Here is a 22,235-nt window from a genome sequence, read left to right as displayed (position 1 = left end):
CTATACAGCACCCCTAGGTGCAGGCATATGGGAGATGTGAATCAATTGTTCACTTGTGTGATTGCCCATGGGAGTTTCTAGCAGTGAATCAGGGGTCATAGTGCCCCATCACCAAGGTCAGGATTCAGTTTGGACCGTGGGGTGAATCACTGCACTGACAGCTTGTGCTTTATCTAATCTGGCGCCCGGGAGCCGTTCCACTGTGGACCTGGTTCTGTTCTCAGTGCATCTGAACACAAAGCGGTGAACTAAAGGAGTGAAATCCACTCAATTCAGCTTTTCTGCGCCTCGAAACAGAGCCTCTGATCAGGTGTCAGAATTCTCCTCCTGCACCCAACCCCCATTATATGCTGCTTTCCATCCTAACCACTGTTGAAAACTCTGAATTGTAATGAGCTGTTGATTGTTCGTAGGCACTTCTAATGTCTTCTGAAGGACTTGCCCTCTTAATTAAGAACCCTCTAAATGTAATTAACATTACATGAGAAATGGCTGTGCATGCCAAGAATAGATCTGATATCCAGATGTCAGGATTTTTTAATCAGTCAGATCAAGCAACACTTAAATTTTCTCTGGAATGATATCAGAAATAGCCATGCATGCCACCCTGCTGTTATTGAACAAATCATAAAACAAAAAGATTATTCACAGTTGGGGTACATAAATAGAACTGATCAATTATCATGGATTTCTGTAAACGAAAAAAGCTCTAAATTTTGTCGTTAAATGTGATCAGTTTATCATCTCTACCTTCATGGATAGATGTTTATGTTTGAAAACCTGCCCACAACTAGATACATTTCTCTCTGCGTCAACAGAATCCATAACAACTGATGTAGTGTTTGGCCTTCCATGTTAAACTGAGAAATTTTTTTCGGCTGCCTCAGAAATGATCAGAAATTGAGTGTTAAGCATGCTGCTTGCCATTTTGAAGTTCAGAGTGAGTCACTGTTGAAGCCAGGGATAGAATCAAGTGGAGGATTTTCTATATCCAGACTTCAGACTGCAAACTCATGAAAGCCTTCAGATTTTTTGTGAACTGGCTGACTGAACAGGGCTTTTGGTTTCAGTTCATCAGGACTGCAATAATGTACATTTTTCAGTTAAATTCAGGAGTGTTTTAATATGTTTAGTGGTTCATTATTATTTGTGCTGTGAAGCCGTTGTGTTTATTGTATGCTTAATCGATTCTACCATCCGGACTCTCAATCCACAGATAAGGTTATTCACTCTTGCCATTGTAGTGTCATGCAAACGATACAGCACATTGTACAACACTCTTCTTATACAACATGACAAGAGTCTGATTATCCTCATCCAATGGTATGAGAGTCATTAACAGAGAATTTATAAAACCTTCAAAAAAGTATGTTTTATGCCACAGACCCATTATTCAAGTGGCAAGTGATTCATTTGCTTATATACTGTACCTTGGGGAATGGTTGCCTCTATGCTACATGTAAATGACCTACATCTAAAATTTAGGTCATTGGCTTTCTCGGCACAGACAATGCTCCCTGTTTGCCAGATGTCCAGGACACCACATTTAGTGCCTCTTCAACCAGCTATGGACAAGCTGTTCGCAAAGAGAATGGCACACCTATGCTTTAAAAGTGGATCTCTGGCTCTCCGTTTATTTAATTGTCCCAGGTGCTCCCGAAACGGCAATGATTAAACATTTAACTTTGGATTTGAATGCGATTATGGTTGTACATGTTTCAAGGCCTGTTAACAACTGCTCTCTGTTGACTGCAGATGAAAGAGCTTGATTGTTGGACAAGGTCTCTGTTGGTTTTATGTTCGGTACAATTATAAGAGAGCCCTCGATGAGAATAGACAGCTGCGTAACAGTGGCTGTTATTGGCTGGGATTTAGGCTGGAATTGAGGAGGGAAACAGAAATGGTTATACAGATTGTTTTTCGGGCCTAGTGGCCTGCTGCATTGATATATTTGATTTGTTACTTTCTCATTTCAACCGGAATTAATGTAACTCCCTCCCAGAATAGCTCACATTGAACTCTTTCTGTGTGCCAACTACATACTGTACATTTAGTGCTTTATTTCTGGCAATGGCTCTATGCAGCATGCGACTACATGGCAGGCAAGAAGAGTTTTTTGACTGTGAATTATATGCAGTACCTATTATCTCTGATGTGGTTATGTGGTGGTCTCATTAGTCAAACTAAGGCATGCAACAATTTTTTTTCGTTTTGGCTCAGTACTCCAGCACGTTGGATTTGAAACCAAACAACGAATATGAGGTTATAAACGCAGATTGTCAGCTTTAATAAAGTGACTTCAGTTTACTCCAATGGCCCGCACAGTCCCCTGATCTCAATTCAAAAGCGCCTCTGGGATGAGGTAGAACAGGGGATTCGCAGCATCAATGTGAGGCCAAGAAATCTGCAGGATCTTCATGATGCTATTGAATCAGCATGGACCAAAATCCCTAAGGAATGTTTCCAGTACTTTGTTCAATTAATGCTGGGACGAATTTAGTTCTGGAGGCAAAAGGGGGTCGAACCTGGTACTAGATAGGTGCACCTCAAAGAGTGGCCACTGAGTGTGTGTGTATATAAAGAATTTATTAAATTATACTGTTTCCAGAGAACTACATCTGGGACATAGTTTTACAGTTCAGGGTTTTCATTTTTGTCCCTGTGAATTTCCTTGTGGCTGCAGGTGCTTGATGTCGGTGTATTTGCCATAAAGGTTGTCTGTGCATTTTAAATGCATTTCATTGTGTTATTTGACAAGGGGCAATGGATACTAATCAACAAAGATGAAAGATGAGGAAACGCAACAGTGCCAGATTTAGCTAAATAGCTAGTTTTCCCTGAAGTACATGAGCAGGTGTCGGCAAGAATATACACATATGTGTGTGTGCATGCAGTATAGGGTGTGTGTCCCTGTACAGGTATGGACACCAAAGGCTGTGTGAGAGACCTACAGAAAGGCCAACATGAAAATGAACAAACTGGAGCATACCAACCAGCTAAGCAATGCCCTTTTTAAAAAAAGTCATAATTTTTGCTTATGTTACTATGCCAACCTTTCATTAGAAGGGAATACTATAGACCACTTTCTCAAAGCACAGTTAAAAAATGAGAACAAAAATATTCATCCTTTTTTTGTGACTGAGGCAGATTCCACAAGAGTTCAGTGTACGACAAGTATCAGACCAAAGTAAGAAAATTACTTGTCATTCACATCGTATGTGCTCTTCGCCTTTTCCAGAATATTCTGTTCTCTCTGAAGCAGTGCGTCAGTCATTTCTCCCCTGTTCTGCCTTTAAAATGAGGTCGCTTTCAATTCTTGCAATATGTGCTGTAAGGATTCCATTAGGAGGAAGGATGAATACATTTGCGGTGCAGCCTTCACCCAAATCCCATCAGCCCAATGCACTGCACTTCATAATGAGTTTATCAGAGGGAAATGAGAACAGCCCCTTCAATGTTAACTTGACCTGACACCTGAGAGAAACGGGAGAAACCACCAGTGAGGACCTGACCGGACGTGCAACCTCCTCCTGGGTCTACTGCCTGCTTTGGGGAGAACCATTTGTGTTTTACGTCAGAAATGCGCTACAATCAAACCCTTAAAAACGATCAGAAATGTGCTGATAATCTCTGTTTCTGCATGAGCCTTGTGGATGAAAGTGGTAAAAATCCAGGGATATGCAGTCTTAGCCTCATCTTATGTGCGTTTCATAGTTTTGTCAGAGCTGGTTCAAATTTTTGCCAATGGGTGTTCTTTACAGTAGGGGAAATAGACGGCTAAAGCTTGGCTTGTGTGAAGCTGAATTATTGAGGAGATGAATTCTCAAATCACTTCAAGTAGCATCCCTGGTTCTTCTGCAGGCATAGGCTGCACTGTCTGTAGTGTGTGTGTGTGTGTGTGCGTGTGCGTGTGTTTATCACGTGTCAGAAAAGCACTGAGCTCTAACCCACGCATGTGTGCCAAACCAGAGACACAGCCTCACTTCTGTATTTAAAACTACAGGGCATGCTGTACAAACGTGTAGGTTGATAGTTTTATTTATAGTATGTTTTAACAGTGAGCCAGAAACATCTAAAACACAACTAACTACTAATGCATCATGAAATTTGTGCAAAGAAACAAAAAGCTTATCCAAGAAAAACTGAGAACTTTTGTCAAATCAAGATGAGATTCTCACTCAAAAGCTCTCATTGATGTGCAATACAGACTCTTATATGTTTTTTCACATTTGTTAATTGAATACAGCTCAAAGTAATGGTCTGCCAATGGTTAAGTGATGGGAATATTACTCGTCTTTCTCCATCTAGTGGTCATTTGGAGAATATACAAGTATTTCTGTTCAGTGTGTAGTGTGGGGTTTCCTCCATGCAGGTTTCTCTCCTTGAATTAATAGTTCATATTCATTTAGTCCAAAATAGTTTGAAATGTAAACATTTTAATCAGCTCATAAATTACAAGACATTTTCAAATAAATTAATTTACATAAAGGGCTGTGAGTAAGTGAAACTGTACTGAAAATTATGGCATAATTTATATAATTATTTCCCAAAAGATCTACACACATGTCAAAGATTAAATATAAGTTTTTGTAAAGAAAATGTACTAGGCACAGGAATTGTGTGTTGGAACTTTTTTCACCTACAGGGACAGAATAACATAAATGGCATGCAGAGTACAGTGTAATTTTGGTTTTAATTTCAGTACAACATAATGTTGGTTTTAATTATAGGTCAATGTAATGTCGTGGTAATTGCATTGGTTCAGGTATACATCAGGTAACATTATGAACAACTTTGTATAAGGAGAAAATCGTGATCTCCAACCCCATCTTACCTCCATGACAGGGGCTCCCTAAAGGTAAACATGGTCAATACCACAAGTGGCAGAGAGGTATAGGCCTATATGTGTTCCCTATGCCAAAGTCACGCGCTGGCCAGGCTTAAATGCAGCCGTGCCGTGAGACTTCCCGTCCGACCCTGTGTAGCCAAAGGATTCGTATCTGGGGGGGAAAAAAAGAACGGTTTCAAAATGAGCACAAAAACGAAAGCTGGCTTCAAATCAAGAAAAGGAAATCCCTTTGTCAACATTAGAGCGAAACCAGTGAAATAAGAAATAAAATATATTTAATCTCGCCCATCCTTAAAAATCCATTTTTTCCAGGCTTGATGTTTGGAAATAGAGGGCAAATACCCCTAATTCCTTCTGGCATGGCTCCATAAACAATGAATACAGTCTTGTAACTCAGTCCCTAAATTCTCACTGGGCAGGCTTTCAAAACACCAAACTTGATTGGATGTGACATGCTGGTAATACGGCTTAGGAGATATGCAAATCATGCATTTCACAGCACGCCGGTTCTCTCTTGGCTGCTCAGTTTAAGTGGTGCGATGATGAAATGCCAGTACTTAGGCAAAGACTCTTCTGAGAAAAATCATCAGACCTTGATTTAACAACTGTACTTTGAACTGAGATTTCAAACTAGTAGTCAGTGGGGCTAATTTGGGAGGTCAAACACAAGATGGATGAAAATGTGACCCATTTGAATGCATCTGATGCATTCAAATGAATGTGTTTCCTGGGTTTGCCTTGAATAGAGGTAAACAAGAATGCTCCATAAAACTAGTGGAGGCCATTATTTCATACAAGCGCCTCTTTGTAAAATGTGTGCCTCTTCGTAACAAGCGCGTCCTGACGGATAGTACGCTCACTGACAATGGGAGGAAGGAACTGTGGATCGAAACGGGTGAAGGATACGAGATGGAAAACAGAGAGATAGAGAGAGAGACAGACACAGAGAGAGAGAGGGAGGAAGGGCAACTCACAGCTCCGTGTACCTCCTCCAGTCCTGCCTGGTGACGGAGGCGCGCGTGGAGGCCAGCGCCGAGGTCAGGTGGGCGTGGCAGATCAGCAGGGCCGGCTTACTGGGCCCCGCCTGCGCCAGCGCAGACTCCTCCTGAGCCCCAGACAGGAAACAGACCGGGTGAGGCCACAACTCGGTGACTTTCGTCGCGACATTTAAGTACTCATCAGACTCCTTTAGCGACTTCATTTCAAAAAGAGAGCCTCCTGACAAATCTAGCGACTTCTTGAGCAGGCGTCAGCTTCCTCGGAAAACAGCCGCCAACGCTGCTCAGTGGGTCTGCAGTCTTTCCTGCGCTCGCTATCGACCAGCTCACATAACAGTGGCTGGTTAGTGAGTGCAGAGAGAAGCTACAGTCGACCATCCACCAGCGAGACACGTTTTCATATGCAAATGAGTATGCCAGGGTGTCATAAATGTGTAAATTAGCAGCTTCTAGTGACTTTTTGAGCGTGCTTCAGCTACTTTCCGTGGGGGAAAAAGTTGGCAACGCTGGATGAGGCCCTCTGTTACCATACCCCTCAATAAAACTCCGACAGCCAGCAAACCAGTGCCTAGTGCACCCTTAAAAGAATTCCTTTCCTTCAAGGTTTCTGACTCCCAGAAATGAGAACAAAGGATCAATGTGACGGGAGAATAACCCAGCATTCATTTTTTTCCTTTTTTTGAGAAATGTTCCCTTTATCTTTGGTGAATCATTGTGAGGTCGCTTTCAATACGTCAGCAAGCAAATATCTTGACTTATGTCTACTTTCCATGTTTTTATGACATTTTTAGTTCCACTAGTTTCATTTAATTTCCCTTTATGGTCCTCCAGTCATCATTCATTAGGCTAGTTTAATTCCTTAAGCAAAGACAAGCAATAAAAGACTTTAAAACCCAAGTGTTGAAATTATATAATTATATTCTGGGTAACTACGTTGTACAACCTCACGGATGTGATCTTAAGTGCTATGGCCTGACCACTAAAAAAATGATATAAAACTGGAAAGTAGCATACAGTTAGCAGACAAATCCCAAATGAGATCCCAATTGGCAGTGATAGATTATTGTATATCAACCTAATTTACGTTTTCTAGCTAACTAAACAAATAGCAGCCAGTAAGGTTACTGTACTGCCAGTACAGAATTCAATCAGTAAAGGATTCAAATGCTTAAAATTTTGATAATTGATAAAACATTTCAGTTCTGAACAACCTCCGTTCCCAATTCTTTTACAGGTTCTACGGTAATGGAGAAAATGGCAAAAGAGAACAAAGATATATGAATTAATGTGACCCTGCTAAGGTCACCATCTTGCAGCACAGAGAGATATAAAAGGCCTGTAACCTTGCTGCAGCAGTTGGTCTTGATGTTGGTCTTTAAGGATAGAGAGAACTACTGTACTTGCGCAATAAAATTTTGATGCTGGTCTGTCTTTTATTACAGAGAGATCGCCAAGCACCGTGAACCTGCTGCGGTAGTTGGTCTTGATTTTGGTCTCCATCTTTAAGGACAGAGAGGTTTACAGACACCATGAACCTGCTGCGGTAGTTGGTTTGATGTTGGTCTTTGTCTTTAAGGATAGGTAGATGTACATGCACCGTGCTGGTCTCTATCTTTAAGGACAGGTAGATGTGCACGCACCGTGAACCTGCTGCGGTAGTTGGTCTTGATGTTGGACTCTATCTTTAAGGATAGATAGATGTACACGCACCGTGAACCTGCTGCGGTAGTTGGTCTTGATGTTGGTCTCTATCTTTAAGGATAGATAGATGTACATGCACCGTGAAACTGCTGCGGTAGTTGGTCTTGATGTTGGACTCTATCTTTAAGGATAGATAGATGTACACGCACCGTGCTGGTCTCTATCTTTAAGGACAGATAGATGTACACGCACCGTGAACCTGCTGCGGTAGTTGGTCTTGATGCTGGCGATGTCGGTGCGCAGGAGCTCCAGCTGCTCGTGGCTCAGCTCCTGGTAGCCCTCCTGCAGGGAGGCCATGAAGACGGGTGTGTGGTAGCAGCTGGGGTCCCGCAGAGACGCGCCCGTAAGGTCATGGGTCACCGAGTTTGGGCCCGAAAGGCACTGAGAGTTCTGGGGTGAGAAAAAAACAAAAAGGCTTTGATGCCTTTGAACTCTGAACTTTGCAAATGCATATCAAGGAAATACAGACATAACAATATATAAAATAATGATTGCAAACACCATGTATTAACTCACAGCCAAACAGAACAGAAACTGAGCTTATTTATAAAGAACAAATTGCACCACGGACCAGGACACACGCTCATGATGAAAGGAACTGAACTGCAATCTTTCCTAGCACTTTTACATAGTCTTAACACCCAATTAGGAGTAATTTTTCCATTTCATTGTTTTCGCAGACTGGACTTTTTTTTTTGCAGAGGTTTGTTTAATGTAGTTTAATGCTCATTAGGATTGTTTTGTCCTTGTTTGTATAACTTAGTTCATAAGGACTGCTTGCAAGCGGCCAATTGAGTCTTTACTTCCTGAACTTGCAGTCTGTCTTCGGACTATAACTTTTACCCTCATTACGACACTTTGATCCCTCATCTTTGCACTAGTGTCTGCATTGCCAGTCGCTCTGAATAACAGCATACAGACTACTAAATGCCAGGAACATATAAAGCAAAATCAACCAGAAAAGGTAAATAGTTTTTTTGTGTAGTTTGTGTTGGGACAGCTACTTCAACAGCTTTTTAGTTACTACCAGTTCAGTAGTCACCTTATAAATTACCGCCATCTTGATGCTGCCATCAAGGGGATGCTTTTGCATGTCACAGATTAAGGCACCTTACTGTAGCCCATGACAGCTAGCTAACTAAATGGTTGTTAATGTTGGCTAGCTATGTCAATCAAGATGCCTATGCTTCATCGACACATTAAATCATGGATAACTGCTGGATAGTACATTTCCCTTCATGCAAATTGACCTGTCTCCAAAAAAAGACCTTGTTGGTTATGAATAAAACAGGATAAACTTTGTCTCAAATAGCTACCCCTGAGTTTCCTTAATTTACTCCCAGTAGATCATTGCTCCACCACCAAGTACTCCATGCAAAGCCTTGCACGGCACTGTGACAGGATTTGAGGCTTAGCCGAACCAAGAAGAACAAAGAACCAAGAGAACCTCCGAGTAAATTCAAGATCCCAACAATGCAGCAGGGGTGTAGCTGCTCTCACACAAGCGCTCGTCCTACCAGCTCTGAGAGCGACGGGTTCCCCAGCTCCGACTCGCAGGAGCTGCCGAAGTACAGCCTCCAGATGTTGTGGTGCGGGTCCTCCAGGGGCAGCTCGCCCGGGTCCAGCCCGCCCTCTCCCTCCCCCGCAGAGTCGTCCGACCCGCTGCTGTGGTTCAGGAAGATCATGGAGGACAGGCTGACGTCACTGTCCGAGCCGGAGCCCAGATCCTGCGGCCGAGGACACGACATTTTAATTTTATTTATTTAACCTCTATTTAACCAGGAATACCCCACTGAGATCAAAATCTCTTTCGCAAGGGGGACCTGACATAAAACACAAAGTTACCCTACAGGACAGCTGACAATCACATTACAAACAACAAATGGGCAATGAGACAGTAGTATAACTGTAATTAAAGAGCAGCGCAGAGGTTAAACGCAGGAGCGTGCTTCAGTCAGTGAGTCATGACTTACAGGTTTAAAATCAGCAACTGAAGTTCATTTGTCTAAAAAGTTTAAGACTTTTTTGTAGACTGTTACAACTATATGGTGCAAAATATCCAAAGCCGAGCTTTCCAAAATCAGCAGAGGGACAAGGTAATTTTGTTAAGTATCACATCCCAACAGCAAAAGTGATAATTATGTGGATTTATAATTAGCAGACATACAAAATAGGAAGGAAATAGACCAATCATTGTTTTATAGATTAATATATCCAAAGACATGCAGGTTAGGCTACTTTTGGGGGGAATTCACAGAGCATTGCAGCAAAAGGGCACATGTGCTCAGTCAACCTACCTTGTATAAATAAAGGTTAATAAATAAATATACCAGTGGATCAATCTGCACAGGTGTTAAGAAGTCAAACTAGACCAATCATATAAGAAGAAACGTTATATGCTGCATTTTGAAATATAACAGCATAGGGCTGAAGACCAGGCTCGTTCTACTGACTCATCAGTGACTGACCGAGTTACTGCCTTCACAGCAGCAGGCCGAGCTGCACCCCGAAATCTCAGCGGGAAAGCAGGGCTGTACGCTAACATTTTTTTTTGAGGAGCACGTGCTGCCAAGTCAAAAGATTTAGGAGCACACTGTGGAAGATAAATACGAGTATGTATTTTTGCTGACTGTATAACTAAGTGAAAAGAGAGAGACCAAAAAAAAGCACTTTCCTCTCTATGAACTAAGGTGTATGTGACAGAAGCGTTGTTTTTTCCTGATAAGCTAAAAAACTGTGGTTTATCCGCCTGTGTGAACTACAAGTGACCTTGAACTGTCTATAACACCCTTGTTTTTCTATTATCCCAAATTAGGGTTTTTTAATAGCAGTGCAGAAATACTGTGAAAGGCTCATTTTGTCTCCCCCTCCTCCAGAGATGTTTTAGAACTCTTGAGTCCAGCCATCTCTCCATGTATGCATGTAATAAAGAAGCCAAACAGACAGTGCTCATTGTCCATGACAACACTAATGTATCCCAATTAGTAGAAATTATTTTTCCAGTTAGCAGACATGAAATTTCAGGAACAAATGCTCCCTAAAATGGGAGCGCTGTAGAGAATGGCTGGCACCTGTGTCCTTACAATGTGGAAACCGCTCTAAAGTTTTTGATTGGACGGAGACTGTGCACCACCTGTTAAACACACCTGACTGCTGTTTTAATGCATTAATTGGCTAGTAGGCAGCTCAATCATACTGGATTTCCCATATTTCAATACTGGTATAAACCTGCACCGCCTTGATCAGGTAGTGCTGTGTCGCCCATTTGCTGCACTGTACTTTCGTTTTATTAATTTTTAATTTGCACAATTTTCTTGCCAGTTTCCTTTCATTTTCTCCTACTCTCAGTCACATTCATAAGCCCACTAATGTGACTATCTCTGCCAGTTCAGGAGAGCATAGACAAGCAAAGGCTCTACTTTGAAGTGTTTTCTGTTAGCTCCCACGTCTCTATAGTCTGCAGTTCAGTCTTTACCTCAGAGGAGTGTATTTTACACTTAGCTGCTCTAAGGCACTATCCTGATTGACTGTAATACCCTCATTGACCAGAGTAACTACCCACATTTCACTGACTGAATCCCTCCATATCTGATACCAAGACAATGCCACGTTTTTCCAGGGCCTGCCACAGGGGGGCGGTGTGTGACACTCACGTGAAGGTGGCCGGGCCCAAGGCAGCTGTGGACGGCTTCCAGCTGGGCGTTGTACAGCAGGGCCTTCAGATCCGCCCCGGTGAAGGAGTCAGTGGCGCTGGCGACCTGCTCCAGGTCCACGTCTCCCGCCAGCGGGACGGACTGGGTCAGGGCTTTCAGGATCTCCAGACGGGCCTCCTGCAGGGGTGCAGGGTAGCAAAGATGAGCTGAGGGGCTCCCCGGATCAACAAGATCCACCCATACCTGGTGGGGTGGGGGGCAGTACAGGTAGGGGTGTAATACCTGGTTGGGTGAGGGGCAGTACAGGTAGGGGTGTAATACCTGGTCGGGTGGTGAGGGGCAGTACAGGTAGGGGTGTAATACCTGGTCGGGTGGTGAGGGGCAGTACAGGCAGGGGTGTAATACCTGGTCAGGTGGGGGGCAGTACAGGTAGGGGTGTAATACCTGGTCGGGTGAGGGGCAGTACAGGCAGGGGTGTAATACCTGGTTGGGTGGTGAGCGGCAGTACAGGTAGGGGTGTAATACCTGGTCAGGTGGTAGAGGCAGGGGCGTAATACCTGGTTGGGTGGTGAGGGGCAGTACAGGCAGTACAGGCAGGGGTGTAATACCTGGTCGGGTGGGGGGCAGTACAGGTAGGGGTGTAATACCTGGTCGGGTGGCGGGCAGTACAGGGACTTGTCCAGGCGGCCGGGTCTCAGAAGCGCAGGGTCTATGAGGTCAGGGCGGCTGGTGGCAGCCAGAACATACACACCTGGGGGCCACATAACATGGACCCGCTCATTAACAGAGTCCAGTACACCACACTGCATCGGCCTTCACTCCAACATCTCCAGCGCAAAATAAATTAGTAACAGGATATGAATGACCATGGCCCTGTTTCATGAAGCACAGCTGGGTAACTGCACAAAGAAAGCCCGGAACCCTCCCAAACCTGGAACATGGACTGACGTAAAAAGAGCTGCTCCAGGTTTTACTCAGCGCAGTTATACAGCTAACTCAGTAATCCTGCCTAGTGAAATATCCCCCTGGGGCTGCCATTTACACACATATTTACACACCTGAAGCCAAACTGACATCATCTGTTTGAAAAGAAGCTACCAATGTTAAAGTCAGTGCCCTCAATAAAAACTGCCAACTGGTACCATTTTGACATAATAATTTTAGGAGGAAAAAACCCTTAATCTCAGTAGGCTTTTCAGCTAGTCGTTATAGTATGTTCTCGTGGTCACATGCGACACCCAAATGAATATGCATGTTTGATGCAAAAGAAATTTCAATGCACAATGAAAAATATCATAATTTAATCTAGTTCAACACTGTAAGTCAGAGCAAAATTTGTTAATGCTGCTGACAGGTAAATGGGCACCTATTTGCCTTGCAGAACAAAAAAGCCTATAAAATAAGCCTGCCGTAAAAGGGACATTTCTCCAGAAAAGAACCCTTACCCTGAAGCCCCTCCACCCCGTCCAGCTGGGTGAGTAACTGATTGACCACCCTGTCCGTGACGCCCGTGCTGTCGTGACCCCGGCGCGGTGCCAACGAGTCAAACTCGTCGAAGAACAGTATGCAGGGCTTGGCGGACTGGGCCCTGCGAATGGACGACAATGGAGGTCAGTGCTGGGTCAGAGGTCATCTTTCCGCAGTACAGAGCTCAGTTAACAAGGCTTAGGTGTTAGGGAGGGAAAAGTGCCTTCCAACATTTCGTTCAGCTTTTTCCATTTTTGCGCTTTCACTAAAATGGCAGCATTTCCACTTTTTCCTTTTTCTTTACAGGCACTACTTCCTGTTTGGCAGTTCCATCCCTCAGCATCCTAAATAGTGCTCGTCAATGGGAAGTGCTTTGCATAAGACCTAATGTTTATGAAATCAATATGACTGAAAGCAATTTGGAGATCATTTTTGTCCATTATATAATTGTTTGGATCACAGACACTCAAGTCACAATTTTAAAACTTTTTAACCGAGTGACCGACCAACCCACAGTATTTCTAATGCAAAAGTCAAGGACCTTCGAGGACAATATCAAGGAGCATATTTGATAATGAATGATTTACTAAATGGACTTTAAACTGCAAACCCCATCTTCAATTTGGATTTTAGACAGTTCAGCGATACATAGCTACAGAAAGAAAAGTGGAGGGCAGACCTCTGGAACACATCCCGTACAGCCTGCTCGCTTGCCCCGATGTACTTGCTCAGAAGCTCCGGACCCTGAGGGCACACAACCACAGCAAGTCATTCACCCACCCCATCTCCGTAAGCAATCTGCTGAAACCACCTTCTAGAACAAACCTACTCAACTCTGGTGCTTCAGAGCCATAATTCAACTGTTTTTGTAGGCTATTTTTTTTTAACAATGTAATTAAATCTAAAAGTGGAAAAGTAGCTGAAGAAGGCAAGTAAATCGGCAAATTGAGTAAAATGATATTATAATGGCCAGAGGAATAATGTCAAAAGCACTGCAGCTGTTGTTTGGGTAAAGCCTGAAAGCGCCTCTGATTGCATTGTTTTTGTCTTAATAAGTCTAATAAAATAGATCCTGAGTTGCAGAATTTGGAGCTGGCTCAGGATGATGCAGGGAGCCTTGTTTATACAAACACATCATGCATCAGTGGAAGCAGTGGTGCACTGCTGGACCAGAAACAAAACTACTGTGGCTCCCCTAAGATCTGACCACAGCTGCTGGAATTTTATCTTAGTGCTGCTTGGATGATACACTTATATTCTGTAACTTCCTGTGTGCTGGCCAATCTGAGCTCTGTTGGGCGGTCATTTCCTGTGATGCGGCCAATGAGAATGCTGTCGGGGGAGACAGTACGGCCGGGGGCACCTTGATGCTGATGAAGTTCATGCCGCTCTCCTTGGCTACGGCCCCGGCCAGCAGAGTCTTCCCAGTTCCGGGAGCCCCGTACAGCAGCACGCCGGAGCGCTGTCGGATCGGAAGGTTCGCGAAGAGCGCGGGGTACTGGAACGCACAAAGATGGTGGCGTGAGCAGACAAGATATCCACTAGCATCAAATTATGGCCCTTCACTCAGACAGGATATAAAACCAAACAGGGTGGGCCAAACATCTTTATCATTAGTGATATTTTATTTCACATATATTTAACCAAGGACACACAGTGTCATTGATGCGAAGCCCCATTCAGCTGCTTGCATGTTAATAGCACCCCCCTGTGGAGAATTTTAAGTCTGCTAAACGTGAGTCAGTGAGTTTGTGAGTGAGTTACAATTAAGGTCCAAGAGGTGCTTCACATCTGAAAATGCAACAGAAAAGGTTTTACATGCACATCAGTAGCCATCATCCCACAACCAATGCAGTTCCCTCAGTAAATGAGGATTAAATCCACGTTATTTTGTAGGATTAAGAGACTTGTCGCGGTGAATTGAAACCAGCCATCCGGCAGGGCACAAAGCCGTTGCCATGGTGGCTGAAGAGGAGCTAGGGGGAGGAGCTGCACCTTGGCGGGCAGAAGGATGGTGTCCATCAGCAGCTGCTGTGCCTCGTGAAGCCCGCCCACCCGATCCAGGCCCGCGGCGCTGGGGGGATGGAGCCGGACGTGCCACAGGGAGGGCGGGGTGAAACCCTTCAGAGCCTGCTGGAAGTCAGACGTGGACAAGCACACCTCTGTAACAGACAAAGCAAACCCATGAAAAATGAGCAAACAAACAGAAAAACCCAAACAGACCTCATTCGACTGTAATTAACACAAGAAAAGAACAACGGAGTAAATTATCCTAGAATTCTCAGGTAATTTAATTCATCAGATTTAACGGAAGGAACAGATATTACCCATATACACAAATCACACAATTACTCCCAGTAATGCTGTTGTCAAATGGATGCTGCAATTACAAAACCTGCTCTCTATGGTGCTGTCAGCGTATCTGCTAATGCCCCCGCCAAGGCGTAACTTGGCGGGATGGCATACCTGCCATCCCAATACAGCCAGACAGCCTGGCATCTAACTACCAATGTGCTGGCACTAGCGGTCTGTTTGCTTGCTGGCTGGACAGGCAGCTGAAGCAGCTTGATAGTTATCTAGTTGGAGTTTTTGCAGCCGCTCTTGCCAGCACACGGGTGGCCTGTGTGAGGGATTCTTCCGTCAGTACCTGGCACAGAGCTGCCCCTGTTGTGCAGGGCATTGGCATGGATGGCCCTCTCCACCAGCAGGGTGAAGTCCCGGGGCAGATAGCCCTCCGTCTCCCTGGCCAGGCTCTCCAGGTCCAGCGCACCCAGGGTTTCGGGGGAAACCGCGCTCTTGCTCCTGACCACGGCCCTCAGGATCTCCTGCCGCTGCGCCTGCAACACACCGTCATCTCACTCGCCTCTCTCCCTGCACAGAGCACGCCCCCCGTCGTCCCCGAAAAAGACAGCTCACCAGTCCGTTATTGGAGCCATCGCTTGGGTACGTCACATTAAGACAAAACACAGCATGAATGACCATAGAAAACTTGAAAAAAAATTAAATACATATGACACCACAACGCACCACCACAAATGACTGCACTGATGTCACAGCAACAGACATGATATATATAATCGGTAAGGCACTAACTGGCATAGGACTGCACTTAATCCTCACAACTCAGGAAAAAGTTAAATGAAATTAAAAGTTCAGTTAAAGCGTGCCAAGCACTAATTTTTGAAAAGATTATACTTTACTGCTGTACCTACTGTGCCAATACACTCTGCTGGAGTTTAATTAAATCTCTTCTCTGGTTTAACATAAACAATTTTGTGGTCTATTAGACAGCAAGTGGAACACACTTCTTCTTAAGATCTTTAAGAGGATTTTAAATAGCCACACGCAGAATTTAAGTGCACTTCTTTCCCCAAAGTGCTGAAATCCTGCAGATTTATTAGCTCGGTAAAATATTGAGTATGCGACCACCTGCAGCAATTTAGCCGAATAATTGATCCAACTCTGTAATTAATGGCTCAGACTGCAGGAATTCCCACTGCAGGACTTTAGGCCCACAACTGCCGTTCCTGAGCTACACTGTACCAACTCTGTACTTCTAGCGCTCTTCATAATTAACGTTGTACCTATTTTTCTATGCATTTAATGGGCCGTTAACATTTATTTTTGTTTGGCACTTATGAGTGGCCATATGTTTATTAAAGAAATTCTTACAATGACGCCTGGTTTCAATTTTGTCACACTCAGTCACTGTAATCGTGCTGGCATTCAGCTAGCCGTACTGTACGCACTGCAGGCCTCTGTGCGTAGGCAGGCCTGTGACACGAGCAGACCACGTCTGTACCTGGTCTGAGGGCTGGATGTGGGCGAAGCACTGGAAGAGGTGGGATCCCTGCGCCTCCGCCAGGGACGGGTGCAGGGAGTGCTCGCTGCGGCTGGTGGCCAGCAGGGTGACGAGCCCGCCCTGCAGCACGGCCTCGCCCGCCAGGTCCCTCAGACCTGAGACAGCGACACGAGAGAGCGAGGACGCAGCGTGGGTTAAATAACAGCTGCTCACTTCCTGTTAACCTCCACAGACGTTCTTAAGAGGTTTCTACACGTAGTATCGCAGCACATTTATGTGAACGTACGTCGCCTTTGCACATTTCTGCAGAAATCGTACTCCATTATAATACATACACAGTAATAAGCAGACATTTGCTCCTTAAAAGAATTTAATGTGAAATGTTATTTAAATAAATTATGCAACAGGTTGTTACAGGGAGAGCAACCTTAAGCATATTTACATAATATGAAGATGGGACAGGAGACACGTACTCTGGGCTAACTGAAGGCGGTGAAGCGCCTCTGGACCATGCTCATGTTCTGGGGAGACAGCCGCCCCCGTCACATGATCCAGGTCATCCAGAAGGACCACTGAAGGCTGTCTCCAAGCTGCCTGCTCAAAAACCTCCTCCAGCCTCTGCCGTATCGTCTCCACTCGCTTTCCTGAAATGGGTTACTGTATATCAAATCAGACCCTGAAATGGGCTATATCAAATCAGACCCTGAAATGGGCTATATCAAACACGGTGATGCATCACATTACTCTATTACACACAGCACAGCATTACACATATAAATTTGCCCTATCACTGCAGCAATGCTTGTGAAAACAGGTTCGCAAGTGCAGCCTCACGTGTACTGTATTCCTCACAAACGCAATGAACGCATCACGCGCATCGACATCGCATCACCATCACACGTGCTTTAAAAACAGAGCTACACAATCACAAAGTGAATCGCAGTAAAACGCATCATCGCAAGCATAGTGTCTAAACACAGCATCGAGCGCACACACATCACGGGTCTAAATGCAGGCTCAAAGATACAGTGTGGCAGCGCTTCATCCCCATAGCAACATCCCTACTTCCTACCTCTCAGTTTCTTGCAGTCGATGACCACCACGTGAGCGTCGAGCTCCTCGGCTGCTTTCCTGCACAGCGCTTTGGAGAACACGGTCTTCCCGCTTCCCTGCAACGCACATACGGCACCACAATGGCGCACGCTCACTCTCTCACACGCAACGGGGACAGCAATTTCAGCCCTGAGCCACAAAGCACAAAGCCGTCAGCAAGATTATATGCAGAGCAAGCTGCTGCCCCCCCCCCCCCCCACCCCCCACCCACTTGTTTGGATATGAGCACTGTCTGTATTATCTACATTTTTTAATTTATTTATTGTACTTCGGTGTCCCTGAAAAGCAGTAGATACCCACCCCAGGGACACCTCTGCCTTTCTCTAGAACCCATGCGCGGCGGTATTTACCCCGGCGCCTGTGACCAACAGCGCCCCGTTTCTGAGCCCCGGGGTCGCGGCTGCCAGCTCCTCAGACAGGGGGCGCCCCAGCAGACTGTAGGAGATGTGCTCGAAGGCCGTCACCCCGATATCCTCCATTCCCCTGGACAGAGGGCAAGAGACAGACAGTGCTGTGCTCTGAATTTCAAGGAAACACTTGAGTTCTTTGATTTTGAATATCTGGACTTTATTCCACAGTTTGAAGCCAAAATGTATCATTTTATTATATATTTTATTATATTATACATTATATATGTATTTGCTTAGCAGGTTCCCCTGCACAGAGCAACTGACAGTATGAAAATTTTGCATATTAGCATATTAGCCAAATATGCTGCTGGATATTTGTTAAAGAAATCCAGATCACGTACTGGTATTTTACCAGGAAACCACCCAGCACAAGCCCAATTCATAACCAACAAATCAGATGTCTAACCCTGATTAAGACTAAAAAATAAGGCTTACCCAAGACTATCCAGCGAAGGAAAAGACAGATAATTTGTGTCATCATCGGCTTTTGCAGGAACACTCAGTGGCTCCCAAACAACCTGGAAATGTACAAACCATAATGAACACAGGCTTGTTTCAAATACAATGTATGTAGAGCACCCTCTGTGCAATAAGAGTAGTGAAATCAAAGAGCCAATAACACATAGCCACTACCTGTATGTTAGTTTTCTGCAGCAGACGTGCAGTTAACAAGAACACCTCATCAGACTTCACACTCTCAGACTCTGGCTTTAACACAGTCAAAGCAAACTCCAGATGTTCTGGGGGAAAAAAAACTGATGAATTACACTAACAAACAGTTTCAATTCAAGTATATTAATGCTGTGAAAACAGGCAAACAAAGTATACTATATACACTACATTGTATATAAAGTATACACTATGTCGCCAAATTCAATACTGGTATAAGCAGAGATCACAATCATTGTCACGTTTGCTCTAGTGCACTTGTAAGCCCTTTGGAAAATACTGAAACGCAGCGCTGAAAGCCTACCTTCACAGACAGGAAGTGTGATGAAATGAGAACGACCAGTCACACAGCTCAGGGCATCATCATTTTGAGACTGCAGCCAACACAAGAAGGCTGCCTGAACGTCCAGCTCATTCTCAGTCTGCTGCTGAAGAGAACCAACAAATATTCAAAGCTCATTCAATAAGTCTCCACAATATAGTATACTTAAACTACGGGCCATATCAAGACTACAAGCAGTTCCGAATTGGAGGTCTTCTACACACTTCTGTTCTTGCACACATGAACCACAGCATCACAATTATCATTTAATTTCATATAGGAAAGAAGCATAATCGACTGCCTGATAAATATGATAAAAGTCCTGATTAACAAAACTCACTAGTTCTTGCAACAGCTGCAGTTGGACGACAGAAGCCAATTTAGGGGTCGATTTTATTGGCTGAATTCTCACAGCTGAGTGCATATCAATATTTAGCCGCTTCCTTAAGATTTCAGGGATCTGTAAAATAACAACAAATACCGTCAGTCCCTGCAATAAATAAGAGTTGTATTCTAGAGTTACTTCAACAAATAATATATGGATTATTTAATGTGGTGTCACCACAGACCTTTGAAGAAATGGACATCATTGAAGCACATATTTATCTGGTTTTATAGAAATCTGGTAAACAAAACAGGTTTAATGGGGCATCTGGTCTGAGGGTTTGGCCTAGAATCCCAGGAGGCATACTCACCCAGACCCTCCCACTGTAGAGCTGTCTCCCTCCGCTGCTGTTCTGGGCCTCCAGGATCTCCTCCGCAGAGTGACAGAACACCCTGACCACTAAGGGCTGCTCCTGGGCCTCATCGGGGGCAGGGCCAGCAGGGGGCGTGGCCGCGCTCCCTCTCTTTTTCTCCGAGGCCTGCTTCGCTCTCTCTCTCAGCTCCTTGGCCGAGAGCAGGCGGGAGACCCTGCCGTACGACACGGCGGTTGGGCCCCGGTCCCCAGCGTCCTCGCAGTGGCCCCAGGGCAGGACGTGCAGGGCCCCGTGGGCGCCGCCCCAGTGGCCAGCACAGACAGGCGGGGCCCTGCACGCCCTGAATACGCCGTCCCTGAGGAGAGGGGGTATAGGCGGAACGGAGGGCGCCTCCCTCTCGGGGCTGACGCCGCCCGAGAGCATGTACCTCACCAGGCTCCTCAGATGGCTGACTCCGCCCCACAGGCCGCCCGTGCCGGGCTCGGGCGTGTCCAGCAGGGCACCCTGGGGGGACTCCGGGACCTCAACGTTCCCCTGCCTGCGCACACCCGGGCTCTGGTTTGGGTCTGCAGAGCCAGCTGGCCTGGGCCGAGGGGTGGTGGGGTGTTCTCCCCCTTCCCGCGATTTGGGTGCGACCACAAGCTCGGTGAACTGCTCCAGGTGACCATAAGGTACAGACGGTGAGAGGGAGGCTGTAGCACACGAGGAGGACACAATCAAGAATACGTGTGTGAATAATGTCTGGACTTAATTCCTTCTCCCTACTTCAACTTGTCTTTCGGTCCTGTACCTGCCATGTTGAACATGTGGTACAATAATATGCCCTGAGTCACTGTTAGGGTTTTATACAGTTTTATGAATGTAGCAGTTGTAGCACTGTAGGATTGATGTGGTTACCCTTCTGTACACGGCACTCTGTATTGTACTTGTGGGTGCCTAGCAGCTAAATGGATAACATGAGGAATACTTCGCACTGACCTATTTGGATGTAGATAACAGTACGTTGGTTCACCCACACAGGAAACACTCCAGCAGGGAAAACTACTCGGATCTGATCCAGGAGCTGCTGCTCCAGTGCTGAGCTGTGGAGCTCCTGAGGACGAAAAGGCTACACTGGTATATACAGCCCCATGGAGTGGTCAGTCAGCTTTATCCCCATTATCACAGTTAGCAATAGTCCACCTGTACATAATATAACTTTGAAATGTAAACTACACCCCATATAACTACGAAACATTGGCATATCACCCCAGATGCATGCAGATCATAAAATGAATATATTTACAAAAAGGTGCACACCATTTACAATCCCAGAAGAGACGTTTACTTGTTTTGAGCCAATTGTATCTGTCCTACCAGTTTAAAAATGTCACTTAAACAGTATGCAGGCATTATAATATTAATCTAAGGACTCTCAGTCAGTCATATGAAGAGAGAAATGATCCCTTTTTCAGGAGAAAGAGGGCCTTACCAGTATCTCCCAGTCATCTGATGACAGTGGCTCCACCATTACCTGTTGAACAGAGAGGACCTGCTGACAGGCCCGCAGAAAGCCCTGCAACATCATGTCAAACCGACGTTAGTTTTTAATACATTTCACATATAGCAGAACTAAATTGTTTATTCTGTGTTTTTTAAAAAAAAAATCATGCTGAACAAAAATACAAAATTTGCTCTAATAATTAGTAGCTTAGTAATGCTTTTTAAAAGTAGCGATAAAACGTTTATCGCCACCAACATGCCAAGTCACCTGCTCTCCATCTTTGATTCCAAGTTTGTCCCCCAGCTGCCTATTCACCTCGACCGTGTTTTCGTTCCGATTTGAATTTTTCAGACATCTCGTCCAGCTTAGATATACAGGAGTACAGACACCCCAGGTAAGCTCTAAAACTTGAGTCTGTTGTGAGGAATAATACTTTTAGTGTCAGTACAATAAAATCACGGTTACCATTGTGACAACACGAGTTTGACATGCAACCACAAATTCGTCAACAGACGATCGCCACTATCAAAGCGCTTCATAGTATTATTCTGCAACTGAACAAATCTTACTATTGTGATTGCGTAAAAAATTAGTTAGGTAACATTATAACGTGTCATGGCAATGTCTTACCTCTTGAAGACAGAGCTGTGATACTAAGTTGGAAGGAAGGTGAATGAAACAGTTTTTAGAGTTGTTAAACACCACGGTGACAGGTTGAATCCCATGGCTACCCAGCATTGTTCATTCGCTAACCTAGCCAGGCAGAAATAGCCTTGGTGGGCTGAGGGTTTACATTAAGGTTGACACTCTGGATAGGCTACATTGGATACAGAGCATGGCCGTAACGTGTTCTTCTCTGTGCAAATACACAATTGACAGATCAAAAATTCATTGATCATTTGTTAGCCGATCGTTAAATTTTCATCCGGATGCCTACAGCTGGAAAAACAAAACAATTTCCAGTTTACCCGAGACTGAAAACACTGCAACTACAACGTTAACTAGCTGAAGTTAACTTCGCATCTACTGATGCTGTCTTGTTGCTCATTGTTCATTGGATGAAATTCAGA

General features: G+C 44.7%; 1 protein-coding gene across 2 annotated transcripts; it reads right to left on the bottom strand.

Annotated features, from left to right (window-relative positions):
* Positions 1-4,416: 4,416 nt before the first annotated feature.
* Positions 4,417-22,218, bottom strand: pex1 (peroxisomal biogenesis factor 1). Of its 2 annotated transcripts, none has more exons than XM_035430227.1 (24): positions 21,796-22,218; positions 21,433-21,579; positions 21,154-21,237; positions 20,661-20,775; positions 19,680-20,374; positions 19,325-19,444; positions 18,967-19,090; positions 18,627-18,733; positions 18,429-18,511; positions 17,934-18,066; positions 17,543-17,639; positions 16,944-17,114; positions 16,471-16,625; positions 15,316-15,505; positions 14,664-14,830; positions 14,032-14,166; positions 13,348-13,412; positions 12,647-12,789; positions 11,849-11,952; positions 11,202-11,378; positions 9,066-9,275; positions 7,741-7,938; positions 5,824-5,954; positions 4,417-5,000 (listed from the first exon to the last, which is right to left on the bottom strand). In XM_035430227.1, exons 1-24 carry the CDS (start codon positions 21,901-21,903, stop codon positions 4,913-4,915), a joined length of 3,747 nt encoding a protein of 1,248 aa, XP_035286118.1. In that variant the 5' UTR covers positions 21,904-22,218; the 3' UTR covers positions 4,417-4,912. The 2 variants fall into 2 exon arrangements, with proteins under 2 accessions (XP_035286118.1, XP_035286119.1); XM_035430228.1 differs by having other exon boundaries at positions 18,967-19,087.
* Positions 22,219-22,235: the final 17 nt, after the last annotated feature.

Source organism: Anguilla anguilla, chromosome 8 (assembly GCF_013347855.1).
Source record: "Anguilla anguilla isolate fAngAng1 chromosome 8, fAngAng1.pri, whole genome shotgun sequence".
Lineage (NCBI taxonomy): Eukaryota > Metazoa > Chordata > Actinopteri > Anguilliformes > Anguillidae > Anguilla > Anguilla anguilla.
This window is presented reverse-complemented; position numbering and strand designations above follow the sequence as displayed.

What these genes read in the sequence shown, in the direction of transcription:
- pex1 (XM_035430227.1), bottom strand. Translation starts at nt 21,903, where the DNA reads ATGCTGGGTAGCCATGGGATTCAACCTGTCACCGTGGTGTTTAACAAC. An exon ending in CACAGCTCTGTCTTCAAGAG is followed by an intron (nt 21,580 to 21,795) that starts GTAAGACATTGC and finishes TCCTCACAACAG; the next exon opens with ACTCAAGTTTTAGAGCTTAC. An exon ending in TGTTGGTCACAGGCGCCGGG is followed by an intron (nt 17,640 to 17,933) that starts GTAAATACCGCC and finishes TGTGCGTTGCAG; the next exon opens with GGAAGCGGGAAGACCGTGTT.